The 25469-nt window shown below is 40.2% G+C and overlaps 1 protein-coding gene across 9 annotated transcripts in view; it reads right to left on the bottom strand.

Moving 5' to 3' along the window:
- Positions 1–4507, bottom strand: part of LOC121293608 (archaemetzincin-2) — a 138957-nt gene extending 134450 nt beyond the window's left edge. For 7 of the 9 annotated variants that reach the window (XR_005946569.1, XR_005946570.1, XM_041216710.1 and 4 more), the window contains exons 1-2: positions 4359–4433; positions 1079–1361 (exon numbers count right to left, since the gene is read on the bottom strand). Coding sequence is in view for 7 of the 9 variants with exons in the window: in XM_041216710.1 (XP_041072644.1) it covers positions 1079–1361; positions 4359–4367 (292 nt within the window). In the remaining 2 variants the exon portion in view is untranslated. Of the gene's footprint in view, positions 1–1078; positions 1362–4303 lie in introns of all 9 variants that reach the window. The other 2 variants (XM_041216716.1, XM_041216715.1) reach the window with 2 other exon arrangements.
- Positions 4508–25469: the final 20962 nt, after the last annotated feature.

Here is a 25469-nt window from a genome sequence, read left to right as displayed (position 1 = left end):
ACTCTTTGTAAAGTGAATTGAATTATATATCTTATCAGACTGAGTCTCAGGTTCTAAACAACAGCTTAAGTGAGATAAATGAACAGTATAAAACAATGAATTATACACTGTTCATCTTTCTTGATGAATATAACAACGATACCACTCACTTTCTCTCCAATGATACACTTTAAAACGGAAGTCACTTCAGTCCCTGCTGAACTGTGAAACATGCTGCAGTTTCAAATTAAACTAGATTCTCTGCTGGCAAGAAACTGACCATTTTTTGTTTAAAGACAGCCCAAGCGTATCAATCAGCACTCTGAACAAGATAGTGAAACAAAGGCGATACAAACTGGATCTCTAATGATGACATTAAATCAACAACCATTCATAGGATATCAATAATTTGGATTAGATTTGTCATTTTCAGAAGGGCACGAAGACAACTTGCACTCTAACTGAGGTGATTAAAGTATCAACTTGAACAAATTTTATAGAACGTATCATCGAAGCATCAAATGAAGTTCCGTGAAGTACAATGCATCTGAAGGAAACCTTTTGTATTCGTCTATAAACTGTCTCCATCTTGCAAAAGGTAGCTATCCATGACTTACCTTAACCCTGACTGAGGTTTTCAGGCTTGCATGCTATTTCTAGTAATAAGAAATATAAATATAAAATTCAACAACTAAATTCCATTTTTGTTTTTTTAAAAAGTGGCTTTGGACAGTTGTACCTCAGGACTGTGGGTACAACAAAAATTATACTGAAGGTCTTGAACAGAATGCATCAGGAGTGCAGTTTCAACATTCCAAGATTTTTAAAATGGGAGAATGGAACAGCGGTAACTTAGCAAGAGGTTGATGATATCAGCGAACGGGAGATTGAGAAGGGAAAGTTAGATGGTCAGGAAAATAAGTAGGCGAGGGCTTTACATGGCAGAAAGACTTGACGGAAAAGCTGTGCAGCATGTAGCACCTCGACTTTGAACATTATAAACTCTATGAATTAATTAGAAAATTTATGTGTTTTCAAGGAATAGACAGACAAATTCCTTACTCAAAAATCTGAATGAAATAGCTTCATAGGCTCATACCAATGGTCTGAATGTAAATAATGTTTTTCCCAGGAACTGGTGTTTTTCTATGTGGGCTGATGTAAAACGCATAGAAATCTTGCTTTGGTTCCGGGTGGCTGAGGATCCAGTCAGACTTCAAATGCAACTCAATGGGTTTGAAAAGGGTGGCATCTGGCCGAAATGCTTCTTCTAGGAGCTGTTTCTCCCTTGGATTGAATTTCTGATACAGTTCAATTACATCCTTATGATTAGATATCAGAGCTGTCCTCAGCATCTCTTCATTGTGTCTGATAGTCTCCATCTGAAAAACAAATAAAAGTGACTAGAAAGAAAATAAAACTCAGTATTAATTTCATTTAAATTGTTTGGTTCAGTTTTTTCTGTCTTCACCCAAACTTTCAACAACAGACAATACCACATTGAACTTCTTCACTGTTTCCAAAATCAAAACTGTTTTTTCATCCGCTCACCTAAATTTTCAATGTCCCTTTACAATTTCCTGCTCCCATCTGCAATATTTACTGCACTATTTAACTTGGTGTCATTAGCAATACTTAAAATACAGCTAGCTATTCCTTCATCTAAATCATTTATAAATAATGTGAAAAACAAGTCCCTGAGGGAACCACACCAGTCACATCTTACCAACTGGAGTAAATTCCCATTATCCCAACTGTCTCCTACCTCTGAATCAGTTCCCTACCCAAATGGTTGTCTCAAATTCCATCCATTTCCACTTGTGCTAAGTCTCTCGTGTGAAACTTTTATTGGTTACCTTCTGGGAAGTCTATATAAATAACATCCATAGACATTCCCTTATTTACCACATTCATGACCTCCTCAAAAAAGGCAGCTTGGATTTGGATCTTTCGATCAATGTCTAAACTAGTTGTGTACAAGGTACACCAAGTCTGAACACCTTAAGCTTTGGAATTGAAGATGAGAGCAATATCAGGGTGGGAGGCAATATGTTTTTCTAGGAACAAGAGCATTAAAGGTTCAGCTGAGCTCACCAATAGCAGCAGGTATCATGGCAAATGGAGGGCCAAAGGCTAGGCAGTGGGGAGTTTCAAATTGCAGTTGGATGCCACATCCTTTCAATCCCCATCTCAGCTCTGATTTCACTGCCCTCTCTCTTTATAAATAGTCAGCATTGTCACACTGCACATCCAACTCTGTCTGCTCCCATCGCCTCACCAAGATAAGGTCATCTCTGGCCACACCCCTGTATCCCTCAACCCATGTGCAACTACCCCTTCGAACTCCCTCCCTTTCCTAAGCTTTTCTTTCTTTCCTTGCAACATCACGCAACTTGGTGGCTACCTGAGCTCAACTGCCATGGAAAATCTCATCCATGACTTTGTTAGCTCTAGACTTGACTCTTCTAATGCATGCCTCTCTGGCCTCACTAGTTCTATCCTCTGTTATCTTAATCCCATCCAAAACTCTGGTACCTATGTCCTGACGTATGTCAAATCCTATTCACCCATCACTGACCTATACTGGGACCCAGTCAAGTGATGCCTTGATTTTAAAATTCTTATCTTTGGTTTCCAGTCCTTCTGGGACTGGGCCCTCCCTAGTCTGTAAGCTCATTCATCCCCACAACCCTCAAGCATCCGTGCTCATCTAACTCTAGCTACCTGAATACCCCTGGTTTTAATTGCTCCACTATTTGTGGCAGTGTTTTGCGCTGCCCAGGCCTTAAGCTCCAGAATTCTACCCCTAAATCTTTCACCTCTCTTTCCTTTCTTAAGGCATTCCTTAAAACCTACCTCTTTTGCCCATTTGCCTTAATATTGCTTTATGTGGTTTGGGTTCATGGTTTACTTTATAACACTGCTATGAAGCACCTTGAGATGTTTTAAGATGCTATATAACAAGTTGTTGTTACTGAGGTTACTGGGAGCTGCTGCTTTTGGAGGGGAGTAGAGGGTTTTCCACTACTGACAGTCAGGTAACTCAAGTGATAGGAACTGAGGAAGAGGACCTATACATCACAATGTAGCCTTTTGTTATCTCATTGTTACCTAAATGTTCAAACCAAACTGTAACATTTCTACCTTTACCATCTAAGTTTGCAAACGATTCAATAACTATGATGCATAAACAATGAGAGTATTTTTTAAAAGTATGAAATCATTATTATAGAAAACTGAAAGTGGTCAGCATGCCAATTAAGTCTAATAAAAGAGTCAATGTATTATGTATCTGGATGCAGCTAACTGAAATATTTCTTTCAAATTCTGATCAATCTACTACACATCTACTATTTTCTGTTTGCATTTCAGTCTTCCAGCACTCGCCTTGTTTAAAATCTTTTTCCAAGAAAGCAAATCCAAAATTTCAAGTCATTGAAAATATTGATATTTAGCTGTCTCTTATAATTATCGCTGTTGTAGCAGAGGTGGATGAAACACAAGATCATCCAACAAATGCTAATAGTTTAGGGCAATATCCTAAGATTCAAAAGCAAAAAACTGCAGATAGGAGAAACCTGAAATAACAGAAAATGCTGGAAATACTTGGCAGCGTTTCTTTTTAGGTCTCAACTATTTTTTTGCTCCCCACAGATGCTGCCTGACCTGCTGCTCAGTATTTTCTGTTTTCATCCCAAGATACTGCCACGTTTATTTATTTACTCAAAGAGGGCAGGAAATATCACATGACGAAGGGGTGGGTATAACTCGAGCTCTGGATTTTCTTCACCGAGAATAAAAATTAAATAACAATGTTGAGGTACAACATGAACCACGAAAAAAAATGTGCGAAGAACCACTATTTACACCTGCACCGCGCTCTTGGTCCCTTAGCCAGCCAACTTTAAAGAAAAGCCGGTGACTATCCATTTAGTAAATAAAAACAAAAAACTGCGGATGCTGGAAATCCAAAACAAAAACAGAATTACCTGGAAAAAATCAGCTGGTCTGGCAGCATCGGCGGAGAAAAGAGTTGACGTTTCGAGGGTCAGGAGGACTCTTTTCTTCTCCGCCGATGCTGCCAGACCTGCTGAGTTTTTCCAGGTAATTCTGTTTTTGTTTCGGACTATCCAGTTAGTGATCGCTACTCTTCAACAGATATCAAACTAGGATGTTTGCAAAACCCCATCTTGTAACCACCCAAACCCTTGCTCCGGCTCCTCCCCTTTAACCCCGCCATGAAAACACCCCCAACATAGCGCGTCAAGGCAACCGCCTTTCACCCGAGCTATATCCTCCAACCAGTAAACCACCCCTTACTTACACGCTCAACTCCGTGAACGATCAATACGCAACATTCGCTGAATTTAAATCATCACCTTGTCCATGAGTTGATGGGGGAAGGGAGCAAGGAGACATCATTTTAATTGACGGCTTTAAAAAAAAAACCCACCCAACACAGCGCCACCACTCGGCGCCAGCGCCGACTTCTTCGGGCTTCATCAGTCAGTGACCGCCACTGCACGCGCGGCACGGGGTGGGGCGGGACCAAGTTGGGGGGGGTAAGTCTGAGAGGCGGGGTTTGACGGGCAGGGGTGGAGCCTGAGGGCCGGGGTTTGAGCCTACCTTGTTTGAGGGGCAGGGTTGGGGCCTGATATTCGGGGCGGGGCTTGGGAGTCGGGGGGGGGGGGGGGCCTCGTGGTGGGAGGCGGGGCTTGATGCACGGGGCGTGCCCTGGTAGGCGGGGCCGGGGTCCATAGATTGGGGCGGGAATGATGGTCGGAGGCGGGGCCTGAGGGAGGCTCGAGGTTCCAAGCGAGACTGGAGCGCGCAAGATGGAGGCTAAGGATATGTGTAATGAGAACTTGTGGTTTATTTCAATACAGTTACTGTAGTTAGGTAGAGAACACCAAAGATTTTAATCCGTAGTAAGTCAATTAAATAGTTTTTTTGGTGAAGGAAAACTATAATCTCATAGGAAGAGTTCAAATATGTGGATCTGATCTCCCAGTCAGCTGAAATATGGGACTCTGCGTCTCCTGGGTGTAATCAACCATAAGAAGAAACATCGCTTCAACAGCAGCTTAATAGACTAAAGCAAAATGATTTCCAACATACGGCGTAGCTATTAAAAGCGATGGTTAGGCGTTATTATAAATAAACCTGCACATGTTTCCGCAGATATTTTTCTCACAGAATCATAGAATGAGGCCATTTGACCTGTCACGTCTGTGCTGGCTCTCTGAAGGAGCGATTCACCTAGACCCACACTATTGCCTTTTCCCCATACCCTGAATTTTTTTCCTTTTCAGGATAATGATCCAGTTCTGTTTAGAATGCCTTGATTGAATCTGTCTCCACCAACTCTCAGGCAGCATATTCCACATCCTAACCACTGAGTGAAAACGTTTTTTGATCTTCATGTCGCCATTGCTTCTTTGACAATTACCTTAAATCTGTGCCCGATGGTTCTCGATCCTTCCACCAATGGGAACAATTTCTCCATATCTACTCGGTCTAGATCCCTCATGCTTAAATAGCTATCAAATCTCATCTTAACCTCTTTTTCAAGGAAAACAGTCCCAACTTCTCCAATCTACGTAACTGAAGTTCCTCATCTGTGGTACCATTCTCATCAATCCTTTCTGCACCCTTTCTAATGCCTTCACATCTTTCCTAAAGTACGGTACCGAGAATTGGATGCAATACCCTGTACTCCAGTTGAGATCGAACTTGTTTTATACAAGTTTAACATACTGTAACTTCCTTGCTTTTGTACTCTGTGCCTCTATTGATAAAGCCCAGGATTCAATATGCTTTATTAACCGCACTCTCAACTTATCCTGCCACCTTCAATGATGCTTGCACATATATCTATTTAGGCACAATCTATTTCCTTTTGAAGTCTAACCCTATCCACCCGGTTTGCAATACTTCCAAGTTTCGTATCATCTATAAATTTTGCAATTGTGTCTATATACCAAGATCTAGGTCACTAGAGGGCACAGACTCAAAATAATTGGAAAAGCGAGTAATAGTGGAGTCTGGAATGAAGTTCTGAGAGGCTGGTGGAGGCAGGTTCCATCGAGGTATTCAAAAGGGAATTGGATTGCTACCTGAAAAGAAATAATGTGCAAGGTTACAGGGATAAGGCAGGGAAGTGGGACCAGTTAGAATGCTCTTTCAGAGAGCCAGTGCAAATTCGATGGGCCAAATGCCCTCCTGCAGCGTAAAGATTCTGTGATTCTGATTCTGTAATTAGTATATATCAGGAAGAGCAGGGGACCCAACACTGATCCCTGAGGAACTCCACTATAAAACTTCCAGTCTGAAAAACAACCATTCACCACTACGCTTTGTTTCCTGTCACTCAGCCAATTTCATATGCGTGTTGCTCCTGTCCCTTTCATTCATGAGCTCTAACTTTCCTCATAAGTCTGTTGTGCAGCACTTTATCAAATGCATTTTGGACAACCATATACACTACATCAGCAGCATTACCCTCATCAACCCTTTGTTACCTCAAGCAAGTTAGTTAAACATGATTTGCCCTTAACATCCATGCTGTTTTTCCTCAATTTACCTACATTTGCCCAAGTAACTGTCCCAAATTATTGTTTCTAAAATCTTTCCCATCACTGAGGTTGAACTGATCAGCCTATAGTTGCTGCTCCTCTTTATACCCTTTTTTGAACAAGAGTGTAACATTTGCAATTTTCCAGTCCTATGGCACCACCCCAAGCCTAAGGAAGATTGTAAAATTATGGCCAGTGCCTCCACAATTTCCACACTTACTTCCTTCAGTATCTTTGGATGGGTCTCATCCGGTGTTGGTGCCTTATCAACTTTAAGTACAGACAGTCTATCCAATACCTCTTCCTTATAATTTTAAACCCTTCAAGTGTCTGAACTACTTCCTGTTTCACCATGACCTGCGCAATATCTTCTTCCTTGGTAAACACAAATGCAAAGTATTCATATAATGCTTCAGCCATGCCTACATGTGTAAATCCCCTTTTTGGTCCCTAATCGGCCCACTCGTTTTACCAACTTGTTACTATTTATATGCCTGCAGAACACTCTTGGATTCCTTTTTATGTTAACTGCCAGTCTCTTCTCACACTCTTTATTTGCTTCTGTTATTTGCTTTTTTGAATTCCCCTGTGAACTTTCTTAATTCAACCTGGTTCTCAGTTGTATTACCACCTGACATCTGTCATAAGCACATTTTTCCTGCTTCTTCACCTTATGCTCTATCTCTTTCACCATCCAGGGAACTTTGGATTTGTTGGCCCTACCTTTCCCCTTTGTGGGAATATATATTGACTGTATTTGAACCATCTCTTCCTAAAAGGCAGCCCATTGCTCAGTTACAGTTTTGCCTGCTAATCTTTGACTTAGCTGGGCCAGATCCATTCTTAAACAACTGAAGTTGGCTTTCCCCCAGTTAATTATTCCTACTCTGGATTGCTCCTCCTTTTCTATACCCAATCTAAACCTTATAATACAATGATCATTGTCCCCTTGATGTTCTCCTGCTGACACTTGATCCGCTTGGCCAACCTCATAGCCAAGAACCAGGTCAGCAGTGCCTCCTTCTCATTGGACTGAAAACATACTGTTGTAGAAAATTCTCCTGAACACACTCTCAGAACTATTGGCCCTCTCTGGCCTTTACACTACTACTATCCCAATCTATATTTGGATAATTAAAAACCCGATTATAACAATACAAACCTGCAATTTCATTGGAAATTTGTTTCTCTTAATTTTTCCCACTAGTTGGTGGCCTACAATCTGCAATGTAATTGTCCCTTTCTTTGTTCTTTAGCTCTAGCCAAATATATTCTGTCTTGACCCCTCTGGGACATCCTCTCTCTCCAGCACTGCAACATTCTGCTTAATCAATACTGTGACCTCCCACCACACCCCCCACTCCTTTTTTCCTTCCTTTGCCATGTCTCCTGAACATCTTGTATCCTGGTATATTTCATAACCAGTCCTCCCCTTCTTAGAGCCAGGTCTCTGTTATCACCACATCATATTTCCACATGGCCATCTGCTTTTGCAACTCACCAATCTTATTTACCAAACTCTGCACATTCACATATTTTATACATGCACTGTAACCTAATTTAGACATTATTACTTTCCCTGTTACACTGAACCCATCTAATACCTTACTGTTTACTACTCCAGTACTAATTGCCTCTCCTAAAATTTGTTGCATCTTGGTTTCCCTCTCTATTATTACCTCCTGGTTCCCACATCCCTGCCAAGTTAGCTTATCTCCCTATAGCACAAATAAATCACCCCTCAAGGAATTTGGTCCTGGCTGTGTTTAGGTGCAACCTGTCTTGCCTGTACAGGTGCAATCTCTTGCAGAATTAATGCCAATGCCCCAAGAATCTAAAGACCCCGTTCTGCACCACCTCTCCAGCCACGGACTCATCTGTATCCTATTTCTATACGCACTTGCATGTGGCATCATATTCTTATACAGTTTGAGTTTAGATTATATTTAGCTATGGTGATAACTAATTTATTGGCCCAAGTTTGAACATAAGGTCCTTTTTGAGTATGAGGGTGTTGTGTGTCACAAGTATTCCAAAACGTGCAGTTGAATTCAACAAGAAAAATGTATGAGCCACTACAAATGCATTTACGCAACAGAATCAGTGGAATGTAGTTTTGATAATATTTCATAATGTTATTTTACAGTCAGGGCCCACATCCCAATTTCAGTGTCAACTTGAAATAAAAACACTTTTGTACCAATGATACTGGTTGGCATTCCCCAATCTGCAAGAAATGATGGGAATACAGCCTCACAATTTTGGTGAGGTCAGATGAGATTAGCTGCTGTGCTTCTAATGACTGGACAAGCCAATTCTGGAAAAGCAAAATCTGCCAGAAATGCCACACATGAAGTTGTCCCGTGCCGGTGATGTGGATGATCTCTGTCTGGCACCTTGTTTGCAGGGCTGGCATCTGCTTTAGAGCTTCTCAAACCACAATGTTGTGATGGCCAGCTCCTGCCCACAGCTGGTTCGCCATTTGCATCAGTCATCAACTAGAGTTTCCCACTTGTTGTGATTGATGTTGAGGGCTTTCATGTCTCTTTTGACATTAACCTTGAGTTGAAGCTTTGGGTATCCTGCTGTCCTCTTGGCACAGGCTACTGCCCCATGTAGCCATGTCCCAATGGTACTATTGTATTCCAAATCACCTTCATAGGCAGAAGAAAAAATGGTCTCAATCATAGTGACAAGGAAGTCCACAAGCTCCTTGTACTTGTTAGAGGTGAGGGAGGAAGGGTAAAGAGAGGTTTAAGGAAATAGTTGAAGGTGGGGATTATCTCTACCAAACTTAAACAGCATCTCCAAAAATGAAGCACTCCCCCAGAAATGCAGTGGTGTCAAAGTAGATTACACAATCAAGTTCTGGAATAGGACTTGGAATCCACAACCATCTGATGAAGAAGGGAGAGTGCTATCACTAAACCAAGGCAAGCACCATAATCCAGAATAATATGTTAAATTCAAAGGGACAAAGGCTCATTCTAGCAAAGGGCAACTTTAGGAGAGTTTATTTCCATGGGAAGAGCAAAGAACACTTGGAATGGACACTTGGAAAGGTGAAAATGCTGGAATAATTTAAGAAGCAACAAGTTATTGAGTGGGGAATCCAAGATTGTTCTGGATGGATAAATTAAAGTGGAACAAATGACCTTCCTCATTCATAAGCATCTTGTGCCCTAAGGAAGAATACAGAACCAGAAAAAGCATTGCTTCTTCAAACAGGATATGTGCGCCATGAAATAAGTATCATAAACCAGTTTCTAAAGACTACCTGAACTAGGACAGTAGGTGACAGCTAGTTGCTTAGCCAAGCCTGATCTTGTCCTTACCCGATAAACCCCACAAACTCATTCCAGTCAGGTTATTGGATAGAGATCAGAAGCAAAAACTCTGGCTGATTTCCCTTCTTAACCCAGCAACACTGAAGCCAATCCCAACACACTTCTTCCACCCTCTTGTGATCAGGCATCCCAGGAAGAACTAAGAAACAAAGGTTCCTTAACAAAATTGAGGCTCATAGAATAGGAGGGTCATTGTTAGCTTGGATTTTAAAAATTGGCTTAAGGAAAGAAATAGCAAATTGTGGAAAATGGTCACTTTTCAGACTGGAGAATGATAGACAGTAATGTTTCCCAAAGGTCAGTGCTAGGACCACAGCTTTTTTGATTATTTATAAATGACTTGGATATTGGAATATAGAGCAAACTTTCAAAATTCGCTGATGGTACCAAACTTGGAGGTGTGGCAAACAGTAAGGATGATACCAATCGAGTGCAACAGATAAGCTACCAGGATAGGCAGACAAGTGGTAGATGGAATTTAATAACAGAAGTGAGAGGTGATGCAGAAAGGATAGGAGAGGCAACATGGACTTAATAGGTGCACTTTCTTAAGACTGTGCAGGGACAGAGGGACCTGGGAGTTTACATACATAAATCTTTGAAGGCAGCAGGACGTATTAAGAGACTAATTAGCAAAGCAAATAGGACCTCGGGCTTCATGAAAGGTATTAAGTAAAAAAAGCAGGAATGTTATGCTGATGGTCCTTGAGACGGTGCAAAGAAAATTTACCAGAATGATTCCAGGGATGAGGGATTTTAGCACAAGGTTGGATTGAAGATGCAGAGGCTGTTCTCCTTGCAGCAAAAGAGAATTGATGGATGTGTACACAATTGTGACAGGTTTAGATAAGGTAGCTAAAAAAGGGAGGTCGTGGCACAGTGGTAGTATCCCTCCTCTGGGCTAGAAGGTCTAAGTTCAAGTCCTAGTTCAGGGTTGATGGCCGTGGAAGGTGTGTTCAAAACATAGCTAAACAGGTTGATTATCAATCTGTAAATTCTTCCAATACATCTGATGGTGAGTGGTAGAGTTTCCTGGTCAACCACACTGCAACACTTTGCCAAGCATAATTACAGATCAATCCAATGAAAGTCCATGGTCATAAATGCCCTCTTAGGGCATGGTACCTGAAAGGTGAGACAAAGAAAAGCTTTTCCCATTAGCTGATGGGAAAAAAAAAGTCTAAAGAACATAGATTTAAGGTTTTGGGCAAGAGCTGCAGGGGGGTTGTGAGGAAGAACTTTTGTTTTTATACAGAGTGGTTATGAACTGGAATTTGCTGCCTACGAGGTTGGTGGAAGCTGAACCAATCGGTGATTTAAAAAAGAAATTGAATGGGCACTTGAGGAAAATAAACTTGAAGTGCTCTGGGGATAGAACAGGGGAATGGGACTGACTGGGTTGCTTTACAGAGTCAGCATGGACTCAATGAGCCAAATGGCCTCCGTCTGTGGCATAATGACTATCTGGCTCACTCTGGAATGCAAAGATAACCCCTATCTTCTTTTCTCCACTGCCTTAGTCTTAACTGTCTTAAACCCCTCTCACCTGTCACCTCCGCCCTCATCTTCAACAATAAGTGTGAGGAGCTCATGACCTTCTTTGTCACTAGGATTGAGATCATGAACAACTGCCTCTGCCACATCCCTCACTCCTGCCAATCCATCCACCAAGCTTGCACTAAAGCTTCTTACTGCCCTAGTCCTGAACTTGTATCTTTCTCTAGTTCCTCTTCTACCTTTCCTCATGCCCTCTCCAGCCTCCTATTGTCAATGAGACCTACCTCTTTTCCCTTCAACCCTATTCCCACTAAACTGCTGACCAACTTCCCTTCCCTCTCTCCATGTTAGCCAAGATTGTTAATGGTTCTCTCTCTTCAGATGTTGTCCATCTCTCCTTTAAAGCCGCCATCATCACCCCTCTCAGGAAAAGAAAACCCTTGTCACAATAGCCTTTGCAAACTACCACCTCAATTCCAACCTTGTTCCTCTCCAAAGTCTTTGAACGTGTTGTTGCCTCCCAAATCCATGCTCTGAAAGCTTTCCCCCAACTCCATGGTTGAATCCCTCCATCAGGTTTCCACCCTGGCCAGAGTATTAAACTGGCTCTTATTATACTCAGAAATTACATCCTTTGTGACAGTGACAAAGGTAAACCATATTTACTTATCATTCTTGATATATCTGCAGCCTTTGACCTGGTTGACTATACCATTCCCCTCTAATGTCTTTCTTTTGTTACCCAGCTGGGTAGAACTGCGTCATCGTGTTCCATTCTCCTCTAATCTTAGCCAGAGTATCACTTGCAATAGCTTCTTTTCCTGCTCCCGCACTTTAACCTCTGATATTCCCCAAGGATCTATCCTTGGCCACCTCCTATTCCTCCAGCAACATCATTCGAAAGCATAGTTAATAATCAGATGTTCAGTGATGATACCCAACTCTACCTCACCACCACCTCTCTCAACTCCTGAATTATCATACCACTTCTTGACGTCTAGTACTGGATTATGAGAAATTTCCTCCAATTAAATAAATGGAAGGCTAATGCCATTGTTTTCAGTCTCCTCACCAAACCCCAATCCTTAGCTACTGACCCTATCCCTTTCCCTGGAAACAGTTTGAGACTAAAACAATCTGTTTACAACCTTGATGTCACAACTGAGGTGAGCTTCCGACTACATAATCGCACCATCACTAAGACCACTTATTCCTACCTCTAAACATCACCTGACATTGCTGGTACCCTACTCATGTGCTGTTGAAACTCTCATCCATACATCTGTTACCCCAAGATTTGACTATGCACTCCTGACTGACCGCCCACATTCAACTCTTTATAAACTTGAAGTCATCCAAACCTCTGCTGCTCATGTCCTAACACACCAAGTCCCATTCACCTACCATACATACCTTTGTTGCTGACCCACATTGGCTCCTGGTCAAGAAATGTCATGACTTTAAAATTCTTACCCTTGTTCACAAATTCCTCCATGGCTTTGCCCCTTTTTATCTCCTCCAGCCTCACAACCCTGCGAGATATCTGCGCTCATCTAATTCTGGCCTCTCGAGTATCCCTGGTTTTAATCGCTCCACCATTGATGGCTGTTGCCTGAGCCTTAAGCTCTGGTATTCCCTTCCTAAACCTCTCCACCTCTCTACCTTGCTCACTTCTTTTAAGATACTCTTTAAAACCTACTTTAACTAAATTTTTGGCCATCTGAACATTATATGGCTTTTTTTTTTTGTTCTATAACGTTCATGTGAAGCACCTTGGGACATTTCATTGCACTAAAAGTGCTATACAAAGGTTTGCTGTTGTCAATAGCACACATTTAGCATTGGAACGTCAGTGTTAGTTAAAAAGGCTGCATTATAAATTGGCTCAACTAGAGCCTCACTGCCAAAATATAATGCTTGATATCAGTGTTGAGTTGGGAATTCATGTATTAGAATTGTGATAATTATACTCAACTCACTTTTCCAGAACCATTTCATCCAATTCAGGGTCACAGAGAGTTGGAGCCTATCCTGACAGGTAATGGGCCTGGTACAGGACAGGATGCCAGTCCATCACAGGGCACACACACTGGAGAACAATTCACCATAGCCAGTCCACATAACCAACACATCTTCAGGAGGAAGCCCACACAGACACAGCGAGAACGTGTTATCTCTACACAGACAAACACCCAAGGTCAGGATCGAACCCTGGTCCCTGGAACTGTGAGGCAGCAGCACTAACCACTGTGCCAATGTGCCGTCATAATTAATACTGTTCAGCAATAATTTGCTTGATGGGAGTTTACTAAATCTTCTCTGGCTTTCAACTCTCCTGTGTGAGATTATAAAAAAATTATTTGGAAAGATGTGGTACAAGATACCAATGACAAGGTGCAGAAGAACAAATACAGATGTTAAAAATGATTTGATTTATGACACAAGTAGCACTGACCCCATCAAGCAGAACCAATGATAATAGACGAGTATTTTAGGATCCAGTGATGTGTAAAACAATATTCAATCACAGCTTAGGTTGAAGTATAATCATAATTGCAAGCCAATTTTTGTCCGCATGTGTGCACAGGGTAAACTGAAATCCTAAATCAAGTACAATGCCTGACTCGAGTTCAGCTTTATTTATCAAATGTCTTTGTCAAGAATTAGCTAGAAGCTATGTTGCATCTGACATCTTTTTGTCAAGCTATCGTGCAGGATTCTGAATTGATTTTTGTAACAAGCTGATCTGCATTCAAATCACTACCCACTTGACACGAAAATCCGTGGGTGTTTGTGGCTGAGTGGATAATTTGCCAAAGTTTGTTTGTTTTATTTTTAAACATTACATCAGCCAAAAGTCATTATTGATCATACGTCAGGTGGTTTCAGCATTTCCTCTTGAGACCATCTGAGTCTCTGAAATGTGGCTTACAGGGAGGAAGCTGCTGGGAGATATTGACAAATCAGACTAGCTTTGACATTAGTACTTATCTCTTTCTGGCTAGGTTTTATGTGGGTCAAGTGCTGCATCAACTAAAATCTGTAATTATTTTGATTTTAAAAAGAATAGCAATGATATACAATTAAGCTTTTAACTACATAACTGTCCATAACATTTTCTTTGACCTGCCAACCTTTTAACTTTTGTTAGATGCAAAGATATTTCAAGGTTAAATTTATTTTTCAGTAAACCTTAAGAAAATCCTTGACTATCATCTGAACAAAGTAGTTTAGAACCTATTTTTAAAAAAGAGAGTAGATGGTGTGATGATTTGTGGTTAATAAAGAGACAGTGCCAGCATCAGTGAAATGAATTGTCATTCTTAATATATTTTAAACAAAGTGTAATTTTTTACACTGATGATTGCTTCCTTTATCAAACAGGGCACTTCTGCACATTCATGCTGGCTTATGGTATTACTGATAGTGTCTTCTGCCCTCTCAGTACCTTACTCACATGGCCTTTCTGCATATGCAAATAGCGTGATTAGTGGCAACTTTTGACTGTGAAACGCTATTTTGTACTCGAGGATTCTAACCAGATATCTACATCACAGAATCTTTACGGTGCAGAAGGTGGTCATTTGGCCCATTGAGTATGCACTGGCTCACTGAAAGAGCATTCTACCTAGTCCCACTCCCCTGCTTTATCCCCGTAACCTTGCACATTCTCTCTTTTCAGACAGCAATCCAATTCTCTTTTGAATACCTCAATCAAACCTGCCTCTACCACCCTTTCAGGAAGTTCATTCCAGACTCCAAACACCTTCTAGATAAAAAAGATTTTTCCTCACATCACTTCTACTCCTTTTGCCCATTATTTTGAATTTGTGCCCTCTAGTTCTTGATGTACTCTTGAGTAGGAACAGTTTCTCACTATTTACCCTGTCCGTACCTCTCAGGATTTTGAATACCTCTATCAAGTCTCCTCTCAGCCTTCTTTTCTCCAAGGAAAACAGACCCAACCTCTCCAATCTTTCCTCATAGCCACAGCTGTTTATCCCTGGAAACATTCTTGTGAATCTCCTCTGTACTCTGTCCAATGCCTTCACATTGTATCTCAAGTATGGCACCCAGAACTGGATGCAATACTCCAGATGAGGCCTAACTAGTGTCTTATACAAGTTCAACATGACATCCTTACTCTTGTACTCAATGCCCCTATTAACAAAACCTAGGATACCATATGCTTTTTTAACTGCTCTGTCAACATGCCCTGTCATCTTCAGTGACTTATGTACATATACACCAATGTTCCTTTGTTCCTGCACCTCCTTTGGAGTTTCTCCCTTTATTTTATACTGTCTCACCATATTCTTCCTGCCAAAATGAATCATCTCACACTTCTCTACATTGACCTTCATCTGCCATTTGTCTGCCTAATCCACCAGTATATTTATGTCCTTTTGAAGTTCAAGACTACCTTCATCACAGTTGACAATGCTTCCAATCTTCATATCATCTGCAAATTTTGAAATCATGCCTCCCACAGCACAGTCTAGGTCATTAATATATATCAAGAGCAGCAAGGGTCCCAAAACTGACCCCTGGCAAACTCCACTACAGATCTTCCTCCAATCTGAAAAACAACCATTTATCACTACTCTGTTTCCTGTCATTCAGACAATTTCTTATCCAAGTGCCTACTTTCCCTTTTATTCCATGAGCTAGAATTTTGCTCACAAGTCTATTGTGTGGCACTGTATCAAATGCCTTTTGAAAATCCATATACACCACATCAACCGCATTGCCCTTATCAACCTTCTCTGTTACCCCTCTCAAAAAACTCCAGTATGTTAGTTTCACATGATTTCCCCTTAATGACTTTTTTCTTGAATGTTCTATATATTTTCTGGGAGGGGATGGTGATTAGGGAATATCTTTTTCTTTCTAAATTGTCAAATCAGAAAGGGCAGTTTTACAGCTCACTTGTGTACCAATTGACACTGATTGATGCACCTTTTTGTTCTATATGGCTCACTAATACTTCAGGTGGTGCATTTACCCCAGCAGTTGTGGAGCCAGATCTGATTGATCAAATAGGAATGGAATAAAAGTTATATATTGCAGCATATAAGATACTTTTTTTTAGTATACAAGGCAGGGTTTGAGCATTGAAATCTCATTGTAGATGCTTTTTGCCATTCCTTTTTTATTAAAATCATGGAGGACAAAATACTCAAAGCTTTTCTATAATTACCCTCTCCGTTCTTAATTTTCTCACCATTTTTCTTCTGTCCTGAAGTGACCCATGCTTGGAAAGTCCCATGAGAGTTGGAAGCCCTTCTGTATTGTTTTCAAGTATTGGCTTAATCACCTTCAGTGGTGTGGGATATCGAGCAGCTTTAATGCAGAGCAAGCCACCTTTCCTCACCCAAGGTAAAACACTGATGCACATATAAAATCTAACATTCCAGCTTAAAATTATTTTTTCTATGACGTCCTCTATATTCTTTTGAAAAGAGAGACATGGAAACTAAGCTTCTTGTTTTCTGTTTGAAAGTTAGAAGTTCAATTTTTTGCCCAGGAGAACTCCTGAAATTAGATTAGAGAAACCCTTATGTGTACAAATAACTTCCAACATTATTTTTCAATTGACATCTATTACAATTATATTGCCATTAAAATTATGAGAACTCAAGGATATTTAGGAACCAGAGAAGGCCAACAAGCACATCCTTTTTAATGGATCTCACTGACCCATCACTTCCCTAGTAACTTAATCCACAAGACTGTTATCCTTTACATAAAAAGGTTTTGCCTCAGTTCTTTCTCTTAAGATTCTAATTGTTCATGGTATGCAACCTAATAGTGAAGTCTTTGTCATAATGAACAATTTACTGGGCCTAATTTAATTAATTCCCTTCATAATTTGGAAAATCTGAATTAAATAACCCAAAATACATGTTGAGCAAAAAGTTTTGACACAAAGCATCAAAGTTAATTCACCAAAGCAAGAACAAAGTACAGAAGTATTTTTGCCCAAAATCCCTTTAAAACACTCCCAGCAAGGATTATTTTCAGTGATCCGAAATAGGGATCCTGTTCGCTTTTCTCCTCCTTAGCCTAGTGACAGCTAAATACAATGTCACCACTATTAGCTGGTTGAAAATTGGCTAAGTTAGGAGAGAACAAGAACCAAATCAGTGACCTTCCCTGTATTGGCTAACTAGCTGAAAAGGATTGACAAACTAACAGCAAATAGAGTCAGGATAAATGAGTCATTTTCAGGTTTACACACTAACTAGTGGCATGAGTCTTTTCAGGTTGGTAAACTGTAACTAGTGGAGTGCCACAGGGATCATTGCTGGGGCCTCAATAATTTTCAATTCATATTAATGATTTGGATGAAAGGATCAACTGTAGCGTAGCCAAATTTGTTGATTATACAAAGGTAGGTGGGAAAGCAAGTTATGAGTAGGATCCAAAGAGCCTGTAAAAGGATATAGTGGGCAAAAATTTGGAAATATAAGCTTCCCTTGGTTCTTTTGCCCTTCCTGTCACCCCATCCCTCATACTTTGGCTCTGTATTTGCTTGTGAATCTCTGCCTTCCAGTTCTGACAGGGGTGAGGGGGGAGGAGGCCATCAGCTTGAGACATTGTCTTTGTTTATCTCTCCACAGGTTCTATCTGACCTGCTGCTTATTGCCATCATTTCAGTGCTGTGATGTGGGAATAAAGTATTTGTAGGGCATCAAGGAGGGTGAGTGTTACCTGGACAGTTATTCCAGGAGGCAGCCACTCTCCTCAGATTAGACAGAACCTTAGGGTTGGTCAGCAGTCGGGGACAGGAGGACGTGGCTGAGAGCCAGGCAGGTAAAGGGAACCAGTATGTAGTGATGGAGGAGCCTCAGCCCCGACTTTATCCAACAGTTACAAGCTGCTTGCTGCCTGTGTGGATGAGCAAACTGATCATGGCACCATAGAGAAAGATACCATTCAAGTTGGGGGAGCAAAGAGAAATGTGGTAATGGGAGACAGTATAGTCAAGGGGATACTGTTATTTGCAGCCGAGTGGGTGGGTCCAGACGGCTGTGTTGCCTGCCTGGTGCCAGGGTTTGGGATATCTGCTCAGGGTTGGAGAGAACTTGGATTGGGAGGGAGAGGATCCAGTGATCATCTCCCAGGGAGGTACCAATGACATAGGTAAGGTTAAGAAAGAGGTTCTGCATAGACAGTATGAGGATCTAGGCACTAAATTAAAAAAACAGAACCTCAAAGGTAATACTCTCTGAATTATTTCCTGAGCCACATACAAATTGGCACAGGATAAATAAAATTAGAGAGATAAATGAATGGCTCAAAGATTGATGTGGGAGAAATGGGTTTTGATTCATGCGGCATTGGCATCAGTATTGGGGAAAGTGGGCGCTGTACCGTTGGGATGGTCTACACTTGAACCATGCTGGAGCCAGTGTTCTGGAGAGTTGTGTAACAAGGGAAGTAGAGAGGGGTTTAAATTAACTAGAGGGCAGAAGGGATCATATAGAGGATGATTGAGTAAATTAAAGGGAAATGACAAGGCAATAGATCAAGGTAGCAATAAAGATAATGATAATCAGAGTATGGCAGGAAGGGACAGTGATTGCAAACTTAAGAGTGTGCCAGCAGATAGGGCCAGAATTTACAAAATGAGTAAAAAAATGAATTAAGGACCCTGTGTCTGAATGCCCGCAACATTTGCAGTAAAACAGATGAATTGGCAGCTCACATAGAAATTCATATGTTTGACCTGATAGCCATGACAGAGACCTGGCTACAAGGAAACCAAAGCTGGGACCTGAATACCAAGGGTATGTGACATTCAGGAAGGACAGAAAGCTGGGAAAAGATGGTGGGGTAGCTCTGTTAATTAAAGAGGGCATTAGTACTGTAGCGAGAGATGACCTTAGTTCTAAAGATCAAAACATAGAATCAGTTTGGGTGGAACTAAGAAACAACAAAGGACAGAAAACATTGGTTGGAGTTCTTTATAGGCAAGCAGTGGTAATGTAAATCACAGTATAACTTAGGAAATTAGAGGTGTGTGTAACAAGCGTAATAGAGTAATCATGGGGGATTTCAATCTACATAAAAACTGGGTAAACCTAATTATTAATGTTGTGGAGATGAATTCTTGGAGTGTATGCAAAATTATTTTCTAGAGCAGTACATTGAGGAACTGAAAGGGTGACGGCTTGCCCCAGTACCCAAAAATGCCTCAAGAGTTGGATGCCTTGTTCAAATGAGTGATCTTTGTTATGAACATGCAAGGAAAAGCACCATTCTCACAAGTAGGGATTTTACCAGTACATGTGAGCAGTCAATTTATGCAGTTGCAAGAGGTTGTTTACTTGACAAGCTGCTCCTTTAATTACATTGTTTTCCCACCTTACTCTCTTCCCTGATCTCATCTCCCTCTTGATTAGATTATTCATGTGATTGTATGCATCTTCTCCCTGATCGCGTCCACCTCTTGATTAGATTATTCATGTGACTCCCTACATCTTGCAAATAAGCTTTTCTTAAGTTTCAGCAGCCTAAGTTTTATGCCAAATATCCAATGATCCCCATTCAACAGTATCCCCTTACAGAACCAACTGGGGAATGCCTATTTTAGATGTAGTATTGTGCAATGATAAAGGGAAAATCAACAATTTTGCTGTGAAGGAGCCTTTAGGAAAGACTGATCATAATTTGATAGAATTTTACATTAAGTTTGAAATTGATGTAGTTCAATCTGAGACTAGGGTCTTAAATCTAAACAAAGGAAACTATGAAGTTATGAGGGGCAAATGCTATGGTAGATTGGAAATCCATGTTAAAAGGTATGACAGTAGATAGGCAATGGCTAACATTTAAAGAACTAACATAGTTTACAACAAAAATACATTCCTTTAATACACAAAACCCCAGCAAGGAAAGTGTTCCAACAATGGCTGATGAAAGAAATCAAGGATTACATTAGATCAAAGGAGAGGCATATAAAGTTGCCCCAAAAAAATAAGCCTAAGAATTGGGAGCATTTTAGAATTCTGCAAAGCAGAACCAAGAAAAAAGATTAAGAAATGGAAAATAGGATATGAGAGTAAACTAGCGAGAAACATAAAGGATTGTAAAAGCTTCTACAGGTACGTAAAAAAAAAAGAGCAAAAGCAAATGTGGGCCCATTACAAGCGGAGTCAGGAGAAATTATAATGGGATAAGGAAATGGCAGAAAAACTAAACAAATACTTTGTGCCTGTCTTCATGGAGGAATATACTAAAAACCACCCAGAAATAATGGAGAATCAAGGGACTAGTGTAAATGAGGAACAAGATATTAATATTAGAATATTAGTTAAAAAAAAGTACTAGAAAAATCAATGGGACTTAAAGTAGATAAATCCCCTGGGACCTGATGATCTACATCCCAGGGCATTGAAAGAAGTGGCTGCAGAGATAGTAGGTGCATTGGTGGTCATCTTTCAGCTTCTTTAGACTCTATAATAGTTTATGCAGATTGGAAGGTGGCAAATGTAACCTTATGATTTAAGAAAGGAGGGAGAAAGAAAACAGGGAACTATAGACCTGCTAGTCCAATATCAGTAAAAGGGAAAATGCTAGAATCTATAATAAAGGATGTGATAACAGAACACTTTGAAAATAATGGTAGGATAGGGCAGTCAACATGGATTTATGAAAGGGAAATCATGTTGGAGCTTTTTGAGGATGTAACGAGCAGAATGGATAAGGGGGAACCAGAAAATATGGTATATTTAAATTTTCAGAAAGCTTTTGATAAGATCCCACACAAGAGGTTAGTAAACAAAATTAGAGCACATGGGATTGAGGGTAACGTGTTGGCATGGATTGAGAACTGGTTAACAATCAGAAACCAGAGTAGGAATAATTGGGTCATTTTCAGGTCGGCAGACTGTGACTATTGGGGTACCGCAGGGATCAATGCGTATCTCCAGCTATTCATAATCTATATCAATGATTTGGATGTGGGGATTAAATGTAATATTTCCAAGTTTGCAGATGACACAAAACTAGGTGGAAATGTGAGTTATGAGGAAGATGCAAAGATGCTTCAAGGGGATTTGGAGAAGCTGTGATTGGGCAAAAAGTTGGCAGATAGAATACAAAGTGGAGAAATAAGGGGTTATCTACTTTGGTAGGAAAAACAGAAATACAGACTATTTCTTGAATGGTGAGAGGCTGGGCAATGTTGAAATTCAAAGGGATTTGGGTGTCCTTGTTCATGAGTCACTGAAAGCTAACATTTAGGTACAGCAAGCAATTAAGGCAGCAAATCGTATGTTGATCTTCGTTCAAAGAGGAATTGAGTATAGGAGTAAAGATATCTTACTGCAATCATATGGAGCCTTGATGAGACCGCTCCTGGAATATTGTGTGCAGTTTTGGTCTCCTTAATTAAGGAAAGAAATACTTGCCATAAAGGGAGTACAACAAAGGTCCTGAGATAGAGGGATTGTCCTATGCAGAAAGATCAAGTAGACTGGACATTTTTTCTCTGGAGTATAGAGGAATGAGAAAGATCTCATTAAAACATACAACATTCTTAAAGGGTTCGACAGGGTAGATTCAGGAAGGATGTTTGCCCTGGCTGAGGTTTGGGGGGGCGGAAACAGTATCAGAGTAAGGGGCCGGCCGGCCATTTAGGACTGAGACAAGGAGGAATTTCTTCACTCAGAGGGTGGTGAATCTTTGAAATTCTCTGCTCCAGAGGGCTGTGATGGTTCAGTTATTGAGTATGTTCAAGACTGAGATTGATAGATTTCTATATATTAAATATACCAAGGGATACTGGGATAGTGCAGAAAAATGGTGTTGAAGTAGATCAGCCATCATCTCATTGAATGATGGCGTGGGCTAGAAGGGCTGAATGGCCTATTCCTATTATGTTCTTATGGGTTTGTAATTTTAATATAATTTTATTTCAACATTCCTTTTAATATCCCTTCTGCCACTCCCAATACCTGAATTTTATTTTTTATTACTCCATGATTGTTACATATTTCCATATTTTTAACCTTATTACTTAGTCTATAGGTGAATATTTTGATGCAAGTTACACTATAATTCAGCCTTTGGGCTGTGAACATGTTCCTTGAATAAAATACCATTATTATTAATATGTGGGAAAATGTGGGGTTGTCCACTTTAGTGGGAATAATAGAAAAACAGAATATTATTTAAGTGGAGAGAGACTGCAGAATGCTGCATTCCAGAGGGATCTCATTCAGGGCAGTATGAATCTTTGAAATCTCTACCCCAGAGGATTGTGGATGCTCCATCACTGAATATATTTAAGCCTGAGATAGACATTTTTGGTCTCTCAAGGAATCAAAGGATATGGAGAGCAGGCAGGAAAGTGGAGTTGAAGCAAAGTATCAGCCATGATGGTATTGAATAGTGGAGCAGACTCAGTGAGCCATATGGGCTACTCCTGCTCCTATTTCTTATGTATAGCTCCATGTCACATCACAAAATATATTTAGCCACTAAAGCATTTAATTTTCCAATTTTGTTTCATTAATCAGAATACAAAATGCATTCAGTTTAATTCACTAGTGACAGAACTACAACTTAAAGGTCTTCCTTACAGAAACCATGCCTTTAAGTTCATTGAATTCTTCAGTGTTTCATGTTGAATAATATTAACTTGAAGTTGTCCCAAACTGTTGAACCTATTTTTAAACCAATATGATGTATTTTCATCTCAAAGTGCTATTCCCATCTCTCAAATCACCATTAAACTCTTCAGATAAAAACAAAAAAACTGCGGATGCTGGAAATCCAAAACAAAAACAGAATTACCTGGAAAAACTCAGCAGGTCTGGCAGCATCGGCGGAGAAAAGAGTTGACGCTGTCCCACTTCTACCATAAGCATTGTCCTGCCAAAGTTTAGTTACTACAGGACAGTGGGGGACAGGATGAATCCCAAAAACAGTTCATCTTGTAGCCTGACAATATTTCTTAAAACTGTAGTTTGTGTTACAGATCTAAAATTCTGTAGCTTTTGACTACGTCATTGGTTATTGCTGTGGATCACTGAGGGAAAAAATCGTAAGTGTAGTACAGTAATAAGTGCTGAGTTCACCTTTGCTTAGTTATTGCTAATACAACGGTAACTTTATGTTGTACAGGTTGTGAGTGCAATATGAGAGTTCATTTCCTTCCTGTCAGTGGGTCCATGTATGAAAACAGGCAAATTCACTCACATCTCACTAAAAGCAGAATAAAGGATATTAGCTGATCCAGCCAAAACTCAATGTGCTGATAAACTGGGATGTTTATAGAAAAAAAATCTTAGCTGCAAAATGAGGGCTCTTGCAGAGTAAACAATGTGTTGTTAATATTTTTTCCTATTGTGATCCTGTATTTTAATAAAAATTAAAGTTCAGGCATTTTATATCATATGAACAGAATACATCCATAATAAACAAAACTACATAGTAAAATACTATGTGCTGGGTAAACAATGCAATGTTGTGCTGCTGCACCAGTACTGGCTACTAATTTTGCCTGTGCTCTCTGAGGAAGGCATGATACTTAAGTCATTGCTTGTGAATACATGGTAGGAGCATCACTTATTGTGCTCATTCTGTTCCAAGACACTGCACGTTTTGTTGCGAGAATAATACATAAAAGACTTCTGTGACTCACTTGGCAGAATATTGAGGCTGAAGGAATAGTACAGCCTATTTCCTCTATGTACAAACCTTGGGTTCTCATCACAGCCTAGAGTCCCTCCCAATTTTCTTCCTTTTTGCTGTCTTGAGGGTACATGTTCATGTAAGAGTACTGGTCCACATGTCAGCATTTCTCCAATGGCTGGGTAAATAATCCACTCTCTAATGTGCGAGTTTGATAGTGAAATTTGGCAAGCTATTCAATAATTAACATCAGTAGAGTCTGATCTTGTCCTCAAGAGGCAAGATAGAAATTCTAGACAGGATAAAAGTACTCAACAAAAATTACCATGGATGGGTGGTATTTATGTCAATGTTGAGACAACAGGGATTCATGAAGCACTAACAATTATGTGGGAGCCACTGGGAAGGTACCAAAAGATCAGAAAGTTTTCAGCAGTTTTAAAATGGATTGCAAAAAAAGGGCAACAATAAGCCCACAGATTTTCACTTGTATGTAAATGAACAGCATCCTTCTGGATTAAGCACAAGGAATTTCTATACAAAAATAACCTTGTTAACAGCAATCAACATGGATTCAGAAGGCAAAAATTCTCTCTGACCAACCACTTTGAAATTACAATTCAAGTGGAGAGTGGAAGCCCTATTATGGTACATATCTACATTTCCAAAAGACATCTGACAAAATTCCATAAGTACAGGTATTAATTAAACTAAAACCCAGAGTAAATCTGAGGAGGAGAAATTGGCCAGAGTTGAAAATGGTGGGTACTCATTAGGAAGTTAAAGTTACATCAAGGTAGTTGGGAGGTACTGAATAAATTCCACAGGGAATTCTAATTTTCTAATTTACATCAATGACAGATTTAGAAATGGAATATAAATTGGCTAAATTTGTAAATGATGCCTAACTAAAAGACCACTCTAATTACAAATTGAGTTATTTTTTAAATGCCTTCATGAAATGTGGGAATCACTGACAATGTTGACATTCATTGCTCAGTCCTTATTATCCTCGAGGAGGTGGTGATGAGCCTCCTTCTTGAACCACTGCAGTGTGAAGGTGCTATAGTGCTATTAGGTATGGAGTTCCAGGGTTTTGATTCAGTGACAAAAGAGGAACAGCAACACAGAAAGATGCATTTCTTGGAGGGGAGCTTGTAGGTGGGATACAGTGTTCCAATATTGTGGCAAATTTATTAGAGTTCTTTGAGGATGCAACAGGGTGGATAAAGCAGAACCAGTAGATGTAGTGTATTTGGATTTCTAAAAGGCATTTGATAAGGTGCCACATAAAAGGTTGACACAAGAGCATATAGTGTTGGGGGTGATATATTAGCATGGATAGAGGGTTGACTAACAGGAAACAGTTGGGATAAATGGGTTGTTTTCAGGTTGGTAAACTGTAACTAACTAGTAAAGTGCCGCA

The sequence above is a fragment of the Carcharodon carcharias genome, chromosome 22 (genome assembly GCF_017639515.1).
Source record: "Carcharodon carcharias isolate sCarCar2 chromosome 22, sCarCar2.pri, whole genome shotgun sequence".
Taxonomy (NCBI): domain Eukaryota; kingdom Metazoa; phylum Chordata; class Chondrichthyes; order Lamniformes; family Lamnidae; genus Carcharodon; species Carcharodon carcharias.
Note: the sequence above shows the minus strand (reverse complement) of the source record. Positions and strands in the feature narration are given on the sequence as shown.